This window comes from Dipteris shenzhenensis, chromosome 4 (genome assembly GCF_047967505.1).
Source record: "Dipteris shenzhenensis isolate YYH24624 ecotype China chromosome 4, Dip_SZ_1.0, whole genome shotgun sequence".
NCBI lineage: Eukaryota > Viridiplantae > Streptophyta > Polypodiopsida > Gleicheniales > Dipteridaceae > Dipteris > Dipteris shenzhenensis.
In genome coordinates, this window is record NC_141599.1 from 52,282,204 (window position 1) to 52,297,938 (window position 15,735).

The following is a 15,735-nucleotide window of genomic DNA, read 5'->3' on the forward strand; positions in this document are numbered from 1 at the left end:
ACTTACTTGGCGCTCCAATTGATATGATAACTCTGAAGCTTCTTTTAAACCTATCGCAAGCCCTTGATTCTCAACAAAAAGTCTTTCTATTTCTAGAGATTGGATATCTATCTGCCAATGGAACTCAAAACATTTAGAAAGCATCCAATAACATTTTTAATATGCAAATAATTCAATTGGGTAGCAACATTCCAATACACTCGCAAAAGCTTCTGAATAAAATGCATTTGATGCTATACTGAGACTAGTCTTCTCCAAAAAATTACCCCTACATAGATATTGGTAATTTGAGGCTTGAACCCTAGGGTCATTCATGGTTGACACATACGATCACATTCGATGCGTACCATTCGATATTAGTACGGTACTAAACGAACTAAAAAATCTTAGGCGTACGTGGTACGTTCGATACCAAAAAAAAAAAGACAAAGATTTTAGAGTTTTGGAGTAGGCACTTGTACAAGCTTTAAAACTTGTACAAAACATGTAATATAGGTGCTTGATGGAGATAGAGGGAGAGAGATGAAGATGCTTGATGCAGCTTGAGCCTCATCACTTGTTGGAGATGGAGAAGGGAGAGTCGAGACTCAAAGTCAGAGGTAGATGCTTATTGTGAGATCATAGTGAGGAGAGAGGGGGTTTATATGGAACCTTACCATTTGGGAGGCCCAAAATCAATTTGGCAGAACCACCACCAATAACAAAACCAGTCATCCAAAACAAACGAACGCAAAAAACAACCCCCCCCCTTTTTTTTTTTTTTAATGAACATAACGTACAAATCATACGGTACCATACGAAACAGAACGGAACGTACAGAACCTTGAACGAGGGCAACCATGGGGTCATTTGTTATAAAAGATACAATTAAACGTTAAGATGAGACTTTAAGAAATTTGTGTGTCATGCCAAGGCAAGTATCTTAGACATTCTAGTAATCTTTATAAGATACACAAAGTTTCACATTTTAGCCACCCTTTGTAAAGTACTATTAAGTATTACCATTAAGAATACCTATGAATCAATCCAATAAATTTGAAGCTATGCTGTAATAATTTACAAGTTGTTACAAGACCTGGCTCACTCTATGCTGACCAACCCAATCAAACCTTGATTAATACACAAATCCTATAACTGACTGAAATCAAAGTTGATACTTAGCTGCTTCAATTTCGCAATAATATAGATTGACCAACACTCCATCACAAAAACAATGTTAGAAAATTATACTTGCTTTCAATGCCATAATTTTGGGTTTTCTCCGTTTTTGGCTCAAAATTTTTGAACACTCGTAAATAATTCAACACCCCACTCACTCTCACCCTACACTTGAATACTTCACCATCATTTTTCTGCCCCAAACAGATTCCTACTAAAATGTATCTCCAAGCCACTGAGAATTTTTATTTGTTATTCCTTGTATTATGCTTACAATGTTCCATACAATAATCAGCTAGTCGTTGGGGCAGTACCAGAAAAAAAGAAAAACTTACTATTTAGTCTGCATATGAGGGTTCCAGCTCAATGCTTGGCTAACCCTTAAGCACATGCTAACAGCAAATGTGGAAAGAACAAGTGGCGCTGAGGGCCACCTCGAATGTTCCTAGCTTTGTTCCCAAATCGAACACAAAGTGCAAACAATGCCCAGCCAGACATTCCCTAAAGTGCTTCCAAAATGTGTGCATTCTTGTCCACATATCGCTAGGATAAAGCGTGTAACCAAGCTATCCTAAGTTGCGATTCTAGCCGCCGTCTTCCAAACATCATCCTTGATAGTCAAGAGAGGCATGCTGTCAGAATTTGAGATGATTGCGGTACACCTGTATGCAGAGGAATATGACGGAAACAACTCTCTCCAATACTCAGTACACAAAATGTACAACCGAATAAACAATAGATAAAGAACAGAAAACATAATACTCAGTAGATTTATCCACAAAGTGTTGGAAATCAGGCTCCGGATGTTAGGCCAAAACATAGCAGACTCTGCTGGGGTGCAAATCTGCTCATGAGATGGTGAAGGCAGCTTGTTGCTGTTCTCTCTGCTACTGCGTGCCTGTGTGAAGGAGGTCTTCGGTGGGAGTGGAGAGGGCAGGAGGAGGACCTCGGGGGTGGCAGAGCTGCCCAGTTGGGTCAAAGTTTGACCAGTATACCTTTGCCAGCCGACCAGCCCAACAATTTTGACTTTGACGTCAAGCTTTGACCAGCCGACTAGCCTACCTGGTTTGACCAGTCAGCCCGAACCCTGATTTTCCCAAAGCGGGACTGTGGGTTGGGGACCTTAGTGCGACTACAAGCACCTAACCTGGGACAGATTTGGACCTATCCAGGGTCACCAAATCCGGCCTGAAACAAACCTAACAAAGGGCGAGATTCGTCTGCCCTCTAGCTGCCTAAATGTGTAGCATGTGTTACGCTCAAGTTGAGGCAACATGACCTCGGAAGGGTCAGTCGACGTTTTCCTTTAAAGGATCAATGTTTGTATTATATTTGTTTGGGCTTCACGTAAATGATCAAAAAGGAATCAAGGTCAAGGTCCTTGGTGAGGGTGACATGGCACAAGACTAGGTGGATCTCAGGCTAAGGGGTCTAAATGCATTAAATGTGCCAAGGGGCAAATGATTTCAATGATATCCCAAGAAAGGGGTAAATGATGCATTGAGGAGAGGCCCTCAAATGTAGACATGTGGCATACTAGATCCACCTAGGGAATTTTGGGGCTTGGTGGAATTTGCAAGCTTGAGCCTTCACGTTGTTGACTATTCTAGAGTTTTGCTACCACCAAGGTTGGCTGGGAGGAAATTCTATGTGCCTGCCCCGTGATGGACTGTTAAACCGAGATGATGTGAAGCGAGTTAAAGATAATGATCGTTATAGCATGCCTCCGACTGAGGACTACACTTGTTGCTACAGGTACTGCCCACTCTCTCAATGACTCAATGTGGGCCGATACCCAAGCGTCGAGAGAGATGGTCCATCTAGTCTTGGGTGAGAGGCTTGGTGAAGATACCAACAGCATTTTCTGAAGTGGGGTAGTATGTAAGGGTTATCAGCTTGTCCTCCATGAGCTCTCTGATGAAGATGTAGTGTACATTAATTTGTTTCATCTGTGCATACAACACTAGGTTCTTTGTGATCCCCATGTAGCTTTGGTTGTCAAAGAAAATCTCTACCAGTTCCTCTTGAAAGATCTCCATGTCGTCCAGAATCCATCTTAGTCGAACAGACTCACATGATGCCATACAAACTGTTATGTACTCTGCCTCCATGGATTATAGATCAATCGTGAGATGCTTCTTGCTGAACCAAGAAATGACTCTTGGCCCCAGAAGAAAGCAATAGCTGGATGTGGAAGTACCCGAAGAAGTCACTGATTGTGTAATATGTGATCCCAAAGTTACAAGTACCCTTCAAATACCAAAGGACGTGCAAACATGCTCTCTAGTGAGTCCTTGTCTTTGCCGCAAACTAGCACAGCAGGTTCACTGAAAATGCAATGTCACGACAAATATTGGTGACGTATAGCAAGCTGTCCACCAACTGTCAATAACCTGTAGAATCAACAGGCTGAGATGAATCCTCTTTGCTCAGCTTCGTTCCGACCTCCATTGGAGTCATTGGAGTGATTGCGGTCTTGCAATCTTCCACGTGGAACCCCTTTAGTATCTCTCAACAACACTTTTCCTGTGAGATAAAAATCTCCTCTCTTGCCACATCACAATACCAAGAAAGTAATCCACTTGGTCATGTCAAACTCTGTGGAAAGGAGAGACTTGAGCACCCTGATTTTCTCCTCATGATCATAGATGATGATCAGATCATCCACATATCAAATGATGATCACTCTCCTATCCCCCATCTGAATGGAGGTATAGGTTTGCATCTAGCTTGACGGACTCCCATCTAGGCCAATATTGGAGAAATACTCGTCAATGTGCCGATACCAAGCTCTCGGGGCCCTGTTTCAGCCCGTATGGTGCTTTCTTAAGTCTGCAAACAACATCTGACTTGGATTCCATCGAGACCACCTATCTCCCTCCGAATTACTCACGGTAGGGGTCTTCTACAGCTGTCAATGATTCCTGAGTCTTAAAGCGTATTCACGTACCAGTTGGGTACCATCCTATCCTTGGCAGAAGTCTTCCTCTTTGCAGGCTCCAACTCAGGCTATGTCTTTGAATCTGAATCAACTGAACGAGAAGCTTAAATGGCCGGTACAACTGGGGCTTTTTGGCTATGAATGGAGATTATGAGGATGTAGAGGCTGGAAGTGGTATCGGTGAAGAAGCTACTTCATTGTCTGGTAGGGAGCTAGTCTCTTGAAAGACCACATCCCAACTGACCAGCATTTAGAATTTGCTATACCCAATGGAGGCACACTTCTTGCTGTGAGGATCTAGCTTCGTTCTAATATCCTTGTGCACATGAACCCAAGCATCAGAAACAACATAAATGTGCCTCAAGAGAAGTATCTTACCTTCAGCTGCGTTGGTGAAGATCCAATTCAAGATGTGGAAGGCCATGTGGACCACTTTTGTACAAAATGCCCGTGAAGATCTTTTGCTCTCAGCATACCCAAACCCATCTCAACAATGGATCAGCTCTTCTTTCAACCACCCTGTTCTATTGGGATTGAAGGGTGAAGGTAAGTGGGAGAAGTACAAGAGGGGGAGAGTGAGAGAGAGAGAAGACTCCAAACATGCGGGTGTGAAGTGATGAGCCACACCACAAACTCATAGGTTTTATTAGGATTAGGTTTTTCCCCCTATGACTGTCTTAAGACAGTCATAGGTGTCATATCTTTAATAAAGGGGTGGCAATGTGCCTTTACCCCAACAACCTCCCACCTAAAGGCCAATGTGCCTAAGGGGAGAAAAGAATAAAAATTACAGCAATATACAGTTACTGTATACAAGACCATAAAATAAGAATGGTCTCATCCTAATCCCATGATGTGGCGGCAATGTGCAAACCGCTCTGTAGGCAAGCTCTTAGTGAGCAAATCTGCAGGATTATCATCAGTATGCACTTTCACAAGCTCAAGTCGCTTGTCTTCCAGTACCTCCCTGATGAAATGATATTTCACTTCTATGTGCTTGGTCTTCTGATGAAAGACCGGATTCTTTGCCAACATGATAGCACTCTGACTATCACAATGCAAAACTGGCATATCTCCTGTAATGCCCAAATCTCCCACCAGCTGAGTAAGCCATATTGCTTCCTTGCAAGCCTCGGTGGCTGCAACATATTCAGCTTCAGTAGTTGACAGTGCAACGCATTTCTGCAACCGAGACACCCATGATATAGCACCTCCTGCAAATGTGAAAATATAACCGGTAGTAGACTTCCGGTTATCTGCATTCCCTGCATAGTCTGAATCTGTAAAACCATGCACCAATGCATCCTGCCTACCATAGCATATGCACAAGTCTTTGGTACCCTTGAGATACCTCAAGACACCTTTCACTGCTTCCCAGTGCCGCTTGCCTGGATTTGCCATATACCTGCTGATAACTCCCACCGCAAAAGCAATATCCGGACGAGTGGCAACCATGGCATACATCAAAGAACCAACTGCAGATGCATACGGAACATTGGCCATTTCAGCCTTATCATCATCTGATCTGGGGCTGTCCTTACTGCTGAGTTTTAAATGTGGAGGGATCGGGGTACTAATAGACTTCCCCCCCTCCATTTTAAATCTCTGCAGTACTTTGTTAATGTACTCCTTCTGTGACAGAAAAAAAAATCCCTTGGACCTGTCACGAGTAATCCGCATGCCAAGAATATGATTTGCATCACCCAAGTCTTTCATGTCAAAAGACTTATGCAGTTGTTTCTTCAAAGTACTAATCTCCTGCTGAGATTTACTGGCAATCAGCATGTCATCCACATATAGAATGAGTAGCATCAAACTGCCATCCTTTGCCCGTTTGGTGTACAAGCAATGATCGGTCTCACACCTATGATACCCTTGGGACTGCATGAAGGCATCAAACTTCTTGTACCATTCTCTTGGTGCCTGCTTGAGTCCATACAAGCTCCTTTTGAGCTTACACACAAGTTGCTCTTTCCCTTTAACAGCATATCCCTCTGGCTGACTCATGTAGATCTCATCATAGAAATCTCCGTGAAGAAAAGCAGTCTTCACATCCATCTGACATAAATCCATGTCCTCATGAGCAACAAGAGCTAATACTGCTCTCAAAGTAGTCATCTTGACTACAGGGGAAAAGATCTCATCAAAGTCAATACCTTTCTCCTGCTTAAATCCCTTGGCAACCAATCTGGCTTTATACCTCGGTAAAGCATTTGAATCCACTTTGACTTTGTAAACCCACTTGCATGGCAAAACCTTTCTGCCTGCAGGTAGCTGCACCAAGTCCCATGTATCATTTTGAAGTAGGGAGTCCATTTCAGATTGCATGGCTTTCTCCCACTTCCTTTTCTCTGTTCTTCCCATAGCTTCCTTGAAGCTGGAAGGCTCACCACAATCTGTCAGCATAATAAAATCAGCCACATTATTGGCTCCTGGAACAAACCTGGCAGGAGGCTGTTGTACACGGGTGCTCCTCCTAACAAAATGTTCCGGATTAGGCTGCTGTCCAGCCTGTTCGTCATGCATGACGGGTGGCTGTACCAGCATATCTGGCTGTTCTACAGCCCCATTTGCTGGCATATTCACTGGTGCATCATTGGCAAAATTATCTGGCTGATTTTCAGCCTGTATACCCTCTTGGACAGGGTTATCTGCAGCAGCCTGCTGCTGCATATAAATGGGCATTCTATGCTGTCCAACATCATCATAAATAACCCTCCTGTATTCCACAGGTTGCACGGGTTCCTTGTGTACACTATCCTCTTTAAAGATGACATCATTGCTGCGTATAATCTTCCGTTTAACGGGATCCCATAACCTGTACCCCATTTCACCTTCGTCACCATAACCCATGAAGATGCATCTGAAAGACTTTGGCTCCAGTTTGGTGCGCAGTTCTTTGCGTACATGAGCAAAGCACTCGCAGCCAAATACACGTAAGTGCTTATATGAGGGTGGCTTGCCAGACCACACCTCATCTGGCACTTTCAACTCCAAAGCCTTGTTTGGCGACCTGTTAATAATGTGAACTGCTGTTTGCACGGCTTCTGCCCAAAAGCCATGGGGCAATGCAGCATAAGACAACATACATCGAACCTTCTCCTGAATAGTTCGATTCATTCGCTCACTTACACCATTTTGAGATGCATTATGAGGGGCTGTGAGTTCCTATTTGATGCCCTTAGCTTCGCAAAACTGCACAAAAGCATGTGACACATACTCACCCCCATTATCGGATCTGAGGCATTTCAGCCTGCGACCTGTCCGATTCTCAACCTGAGCGACAAACTTCTTGAAAGCATCTAAGGCATCGCTTTTATGCTTCAAGAAATAGACCCACACTCTGCGTGTGGCATCATCAATAAAAGTAATGAAATACTTTGCACCCCCTACTGATAACTGTGGCATCTCACACAAATCAGTGTGCACTAGATCAAGCGGTGCTCTATTCTGGGGAGTTCTCCTCTTATGAGGAGTCACAGAATGCTTGCCAAATATGCAATGATCACAAGTAGGCAAATCTGAAAAAGAAAGAGACGGCAGATAACCCAAACGTGACAGTTCTTGCATTCCTTTAACAGACATGTGTCCCAACCGGCTATGCCACAATGAAACCTTTGGCAGCTCGGTTATGGCAACAACATGATTACCCACACTGGAAACATAAAGAGGGTACAAGGTATCACTCTTATAACCCTCAGCCACTACAACCTGGCCATCAGTAATCACCCATTTGGAATCCCCAAATGTGGTGTGGTAACCACTGTCATCCAACAAGCCAGTGCTAATCAGATTTTTCTTGATTTGCGGCACATGGCGAACACCATCAAGCATAAATGACCGTCCATCAGGGAATACTATCTGTATACTGCCAATCCCTGCAATCTGACATGCATAGTTGTTCCCAAGGTGAACAACTCCATGAGTACCTGTGTAAGAAGTAAACCACTCGTTATGAGGAGTAACATGAAAAGAAGCACCTGAATCCAAGAGCCAGGTGTGCATGTCATGGCCATCAATAACCAATGTGTGTGCAATTACAGCAGAAGAACATAATACCTCATGTCTGTCACTGTCACTGTCCTCTGCTGCAACATTCACTGCATCCAAGTCATCTGCCTTGGCCTTGCCTTTGCCTTTGCTTCCACTGCCTGCATCCTTTGTTTCAGCCTTCTTGGCTTTCTGATCCCGTATGAACTTGAAGCACTTAGACTTCACATGTCCCTTCTTGCCACAATAAAAGCATTCAATATCCTTTTTACCACAGGACTGACTGCGGGATTTGGACTTACTAGCAGATCTCCCCTTCTGCTGAGTCCTGCCTCTATCCTGTACCTGCAAAGCATTTGAAGACTTGCTGCCCATATTATTTTTCCTGCTCATTTCCTCCATGAGGAGAGAGCTCTCCACATCAGCATACATAAGAGTGACATTTGAATTAGACAGGGTGGTCTTGAAAGTGTCCCAACTCTCAGGAAGGGTACACAACAAGAAAGTAGCCTTGAACTCCTCATCAAGGTTCAATCCCTGTGCAATAAGCTGTGTAAAGATGGCATTGAACTCACTCAAGTGTGAGGTCATAGCTGTACCTTCCTTCATGCGAAGATCAACCAGCTTCTTCAACCAATACACCTTACTGGCTGAACTCTTTTGGGCATACAACTCTGCTAGCCTCTGCCATACACCATAAGAGGTCTTTTCAGCCTGAACATTGTACACAAGAGAATCACTGAGAGTAAGCATGATAGCAGCCCTCGCGGACAGATCTAGCTCCTCCCATTCATCATCTGACATCCCAGATGGCTTGACACCCTTCACCCTTATGGGCTTAGAAATCTTCTTAAGCAGAAGTACATTCAAACACTGTTCTGCCCATAATGCATAATTGTGTGCCCCTTCCAACTTCTTTATGTTCAGAATTGATGATTCACTTCCCCCTGATGCCATATCAGATAAGGAAAGTGCCTGACTCCCTGTAAGTCAAGAAAGACTGAATAAAATTCTGATTTCTCAGAAAAAACCTGCTCTATCAAGAGCCAGGAGTACTCACAATAGTGCTGTTTTTTACTGTCAGAAAATCTGCAGCACAACAGAAAATTTCTCTCCACTTACTGTACCTTCTGACACACTGTACCGTGCTCAAATAGGCATTAAAAAAAAACAGTAATTTCAGAATGCTGCAGCTGCTCCACAAGTGCTTTAACAGTGCATCATCAGCTGACAAGGCACAAAACACTGCTGTCCTGATCACTTCTCCCACCTCAGATGAGGTATTGCACTGATTTAATATGCATAAACCACTTGGCATACACTGTTTTGTTCACTGAAAAAGAGGCTCCAGACACTTCAGCCTGTCACAAACCTGCAACAGAAAATGGGACAAATCCCAAGCAATCACCCTTCTTCCAAGGGGATAAAAGGCATCTGAAGGTCTCAGACAGTAACCCAAGTGCTCTCAAGCAAAATCTGGGCAAAAGCCCCTTGATCTGACACCTGAACCAAGTGAAGAACACCTCAACACTGAGGTAGCATACAAAATGTAGCGCTCTCCTGGCACTTTCACCTGACAATGCAATGCATAAACAGCCCTGTGTACACAATAACAACACAGATCCCAACGTACAGACACTGAAGAGAAAATCTTTTGAGCACTGTCAACGATGGACAGTTAGGGACCGAGTAAACTCGATGCGCCCTGGCCAAGCGTGGCTCAACTGAGATTTTCCAAGGTGTCGTACACAAAATGTGACCTGCAAGAAATGTCACTGAATACACTGCGGAAACAAGACTAATGTGGGCTCGCTGGCTCCACATTGCCTCAAGGCATACACTGCATAAGCTTCCAGGCAAAAGCCCTTTGATAATGTCACCCAAAGGCTGAGATTTCACTCAGCAAAAGCATGAAAGTCCTCTGCAAGATCAAGGCATTACCTTCCCAAAACAAGATAACTGTGCAATCAACCACACACTGTGGTAGTGGCCACCTCAAGCACGAGGGAGATGAAGGTACTTGTTGTACTTTCAAAAAACACAGTTTTGAGAACTGAAAATGATCCTGAATGAAGAGCAGAGTGTTCTTTCTCCTTCTCTTTTTCTCCCAAAAAAAAACTGATGTACCTGCTGTACTTTTGTACCAGTGTACTTGTGCAGAGTACCTGTGTACCTGCTGTACTTCAGCAGGGTACAAAAAAAAAAATTTTTGAAAAATGTACTTTTCTTGACGCAGATCCCTGACGAAGGAGAAAAAACGCCCCTCCCTGTCGCAATCCGTACGGCGGTCCGTACGGTACAGTCGAAGGTATGGTGTCCGTACGGCTGTACGGACGTCCGTACGTCCGTACGACTGTACGGCGCGAATCCGCGCGATGCCCAGATGCTGCCCACGCGTGCGCTGCTCGACGCCGCCCTGCTGCAGCTGTCCCACGCCGCCCTGCTGCAGCTGCCTGCGCTGCTTGCTCTATGTCAAGGGGGCACAAGCCCCAAGGGAGGTAGAGGTAGAGGGAGCTGGTAGGCAGGGGTAGGGAGGAAGTGAGGCTCTGATACCAGTTGAAGGGTGAAGGTAAGTGGGAGAAGTACAAGAGGGGGAGAGTGAGAGAGAGAGAAGACTCCAAACATGCGGGTGTGAAGTGATGAGCCACACCACAAACTCATAGGTTTTATTAGGATTAGGTTTTTCCCCCTATGACTGTCTTAAGACAGTCATAGGTGTCATATCTTTAATAAAGGGGTGGCAATGTGCCTTTACCCCAACAGGGATGTCTGTGCTATGGTGGGTTGCCTCTTTATCCCATGTTTCTTACAGAATGCAATGAACCCATCAGAGGGAAACTATCCCCCTCTGTCATTGAAAAATATTTTAAATTGCTTGTCAATCTCCTTCTCTACCTTCACAAGCCATTCCTTGAACTTATCAAATGCTTGAGACTTCTTCGAGATGCAGAAGACTCAATTGTGAGGAGGTAGGCAGGCCCTGATAACAACTTTGTAAGCTTGAGCCCACAAATGCCTCAATGAACCAACTCTAATGGTTCGATGGCCATATGCATGGCATCTGTTGGGAACACGTTCTGGTATTGATTGCCTTCCATGTAAGCCCTGCAAATCTCTTGACTGATAGTCACCACTTTTGCCTTCTTCATCGCATCGAGGGTATGTCCGAACCGCTCGTGCCAAAATCCTGATGCACCAGATACTCCTTAAAGCATTGACCTTGCAAAGTCCCTCTTCTTCAACTCCCCATGCTATCTCCTCACTCGTTAATGTAGATGAAATGAGACTCAGTCTTCATCGAAAAGCACCTTCAATCCTGTCCTTGTAAGCTGAGATACAAAAAGCAAGGTTTTGCGTACGTCTGGAATAAAAAGTACCTCACGTAATAGCCGCTCCTCTATCCTTTGGTAAGAAGTAGACACTTCCAATCCCTTTGATTGGGCAGGTTCAATTGTCTCCAACTGTCACAACTGACTTCGGGTGGAGTTTCTCAAAATGTTTTCCGACTATATGCCTGGCACCTCTAGATCTCTCAGCCAGTGTGCTCCACTGAGCTTATGTAGACTCTCAATCCAAAGGATCCCTTCCACCATAGGGTCCCAAAAACATTGCTGAAGTGGCTTCCCCGTGTATTTCTGTCCTCTCCATGTATGGACAGCATCAAGATCCTCCTTTCCCATAACCTCCCTCCATGGTGGATCTCCTCTGCCAAGTACTTCCACACTCTCTGCTGCCCACATGACAGCGAATGTGCTGCCCATGTGGCAGCCCCATGCCTATTACTATTCTATCGTATACCCCCCTATGCACTCCTCATATGGGGGCTCACGGGTGGGGAGGTGACCAATTCTATTCCAACAGGCAGGCCAATAAGCCAGCTGCCCATTGGGTCAAAGTTTGACCCTTTGCCACCGAACCAGCACACCGATGTTGACTTTGAATGGTCAAACTTTGACCAACCGACTAGCTTATCATGTTTGACCAAATCAACCCTAACACCCAAAATGGGACAATAAATTGGGGACCTTATTGCACCTTCGGGTGCCTACCTATGACAAATGTGGACCTGTACACAGTCCCCCACTAGCTAGTGGCCTCTCACAATTACTCCGCCCCACCTTACACTATAAGATAGTACCCTCACTATCGTATTGTGCCCCACAAACTCCACTGCAAGCTCCTCCTCCTCCTTGTTATGACCCCTATGTCATAGCATGAGCTGGCATTAATGATGGGGTTAGGTCCAAAAATTGGACCCTTTAAAAGGGATCAGTTAGTATACTCAATGTACGGGTGCCCTTAAGATAAGGCCACCCTTGGGTGAGTATATATATATCAGTTGTGGGCTCGAGCTTGAGAGCGACAGCTCACAACACTGCAAGGAGATGGAGGCAGCAGGAAAAAGCACATGTGATTCCCAGCGAATCGGACTGGTGAAGAAACGTTTGGGTTCCGGACTGTAATCCCAGTCCAAAGATGGCAAAAGTACAGGAAATTTGGCTAGCCTTTATGCAGTCTGTCCGGCGTACATAAGGTGTACAGAACAGAAATAAATTTAAAAATAGGGTTTTTTAATGTTTTAATGCAGAATATCCATGATGATGGCTACAAATAGGGAGCAAAGCTAATCGAATGCAGTCCTTAAAATATTTTAAACCACAATCATCATATGAGTGGGAATTGGTTGGGCCCATGCATTGGATGGCACAAACATTTAGCAGCACCAACTTGCATCAAATCTCAAAGAGAGTTATATGTCCGCTGATATGAAACTACAAATTATAACATCCCAACTGGCATCACCAGCACCCAAAAAGGATACAGGTTATATTGTAGAGAAAGCCCGCTTCATATTCATACACTTTGGAAAAGACAACACTAAAACACAACAGAAGTAAAGCAATAAAAAAAGGACAAGATGAGAAAACCTGCCCTCGGTCCACCTAGGAGCGTGGGACTACAGGCTCCAGGGCGACTATTGAGAGAAGTGCTCATTTCTGCAAGGCTTGGCCTGCAGGTGCTTTCTACATCTTCACTCCGCGAGGGATTCGCTGACTGTATAGCCCCCCCACTTGGCTGTTAGCCCCAGTTCCAGAGATCCCCTAGGCGTGAGTTGGGCTTCTTTGGAACAGGCCGGCTTTTTCTTTCAGCCTTTTCCAGTTTTTTTCATACTCAGCACCTTCGGGGCTGTTGTCTTGTATCAAATCTTTCAAGCATTAATAGAAGGTTTCTTTCTTTGGGGGGAAAAAAAAGCCTGCCCTAAAACCCCTGATGGGCAAAAAAAGAGATCCAAAGGGAGGATTTCAGTAAGAAACACCTTTTGGGAGGATGGCATCATATCAAGAGCACCAAGGGATCCATAGTTGCAAGTCAGAGAAGATGTAACCCTCAATGTACTATTGGTTGTATTGTGAAATCAGCAGGTTCCCTTTGCAGTACAATTCATAACACCTTTGTTTGTTGTCAATTCCAAGTGGAGCAAGCATACAATAGGAAAAAACATCTAGGCTATGTGCAGGAAAGATCATGTGACACCTTCTTGCAGTCGTACCTCAGTGAGAAGCTTTTGTCTTCCATTTTCCATCCTTTCTATCATTGATGCAAGTTCACGAAGCTGGTGCTCATGAGTGGCTTTTCCCTATCTCCAATTAGCAACCATGAATTTAAAAAGTACCATAAAAACCCAGCTAAATATTTTAGTGATAGAACTTCTCCAGAAAATATGACAGCAATAGTCATATCAAAAAAATGGTGATTCTACCTTCACGTGGTCCTTTGTTGCCATTGAAGTGACAGAGGATGATTCTTCCTGAAAGCACAAAAAAATTTGCCTTAGTTATTTCTTTAAACATACACAAACACACATAAACGCATACACACACACCCTTCAACAAAAGAGCTTATCTTTTGAATCTAAGCATTGTCAATTGTGCCTAATATGAGCGTTAACAAACTATTATTCTTTGGTTCCGAGTTTAAAATTCACTAATAAGAACCACTGTAAGTATGCAGTATCTTATTGGTTTGTGCCTCCAACTGGTGTTCATCGAAAGAGAGTGGCTTATATTGGCATTGCATGGGCTCACAATTGCATTAAATTAGATAAGCTTTTCCACATTATATACAGAGGAAGGTAGAACCAATAACTCGAACCCCTCTCCTCAAGGATACTTGTCTTCTTGTAGCATGGATGAGATAGAGATAATAGAGTGTTGATTCGTTAAGCCACATTTGCTGTCGGGTCTGAAAAAACTTGCCATTTAATATACTCCAAGGAAAACTTTTTACCCATCCTTACACAAAGATGCATGTTGGGTCCTTCCTGGTTGCAGTTGTCCCTTGCTCCATGCTAACCCACTGTCCCCCCCAATTCTCGCTCCCCCCGCTCGTCCCTTCATCACCCTCAGTCAGCCCCTCTTCCTCTCCTCACCCCCTCCTCTGCCCCTTTGTGGCCTGCTGCTCATGCAGCCCCACTTCTCACAGCATCCATGCCCTCTCTCACTTTCGCTTCTCTCCTTGCAGCCCACACAAGCTTTTCTCACCCACCTAAAAACTCCCTTCCCATGCTCCTGCTGCTGAGCCCATTCTTTCGGCCTACTCCGATCATCCCTCCCCTGCCACCCTGTTCTGTCCCTCCTAGTATCTTACTTCATTCAACCCCTCCTCTTCCATCCTCTGCCTAGCTTGACTTCTATTTTTGTCCCTCTCCTTCAATAGTCGTTTTCTTCCCCAATCCATTCTTCCATTATCCAGCCTGCTCCCTTCAACCTCCCCCCTCCCTTTTTCTTTCTAGCTTTCCCCTGCAAGAACAGGTTTGTTTTCAATGATGTACATTCTGTAGAATGACCATTAGGTCTCATCAAGGCACTAAAATGACATTGCTCTCAACATCCCATTAACCTCTCAACAAACAACAAGTCTAATATGTGATGCAGTAGCTAAGGACCTAGACACCCACACACAAGCAAATCTAAGATTGAATACATACGAATCTCTCTCTCACGCCACGCTACATCAAAAAGGCCACCATCTATGGTTGTGGTGTGTCTCCACTCCAACTATCCTATCCAGGTTTGCACTTGGTTCTTTTTTTTCTTGGATTTGCCCCTGATTCCTTTTTTTCTTTGGTGGCATGGCTTTAGAGAGATGTTGTCCCTATGCCAACATAGACTTAGGTAGCACAAAATGTGTATGTAGAGAAGTGGCAAAGCTCTGCTTATACTTGCATAAGGCTAGGAATAATCTCTCTGAACCCTGAACCTCTTCTAAATCCTGGAACCTCCTCCTAAAATTAAAACTTCCTTCTGAACCCTGAACCTCTTCTAGCCCTTAAACTCCTCCTAAACCCTTCAACCCCCAATGAAGGTGAAATCCTTCATTACCCAATTCATGATGATGCACGTTCCTTTCACACATGCTTGCACAATGTTTACTTACTACACTTAAGCCTACATCTCTCACCGGAATACGACCCGAGGTCCTAAGCTACACTTATACTACAAACGACGACACTAATATATCTGTAGGTGACAAAATGCCTCGGAACCCTGCATACTGAGAATACCCTGCTCTTCCTACGAAAGCCATGGGAAAGAGCTAACATGTGGCGCCGTTGCCGGAAAGACTAGCATCTCAAGTAACAAGTA

At 44.4% G+C, this 15,735-nt stretch overlaps 1 protein-coding gene across 1 annotated transcript in view; it reads right to left on the reverse strand.

The window, feature by feature from the left end:
- The window catches only part of LOC147903018 (uncharacterized), an 83,169-nt gene that overhangs the window by 40,265 nt on the left and 27,169 nt on the right, over positions 1–15,735 (reverse strand). Inside the window, exons 9-11 of the mRNA XM_087373353.1 lie at positions 13,851–13,898; positions 13,641–13,727; positions 7–111 (exon numbers count right to left, since the gene is read on the reverse strand). Of these exons, the coding sequence (XP_087229479.1) occupies positions 7–111; positions 13,641–13,727; positions 13,851–13,898 (240 nt within the window). The remainder of the gene's footprint in view (positions 1–6; positions 112–13,640; positions 13,728–13,850; positions 13,899–15,735) is intronic.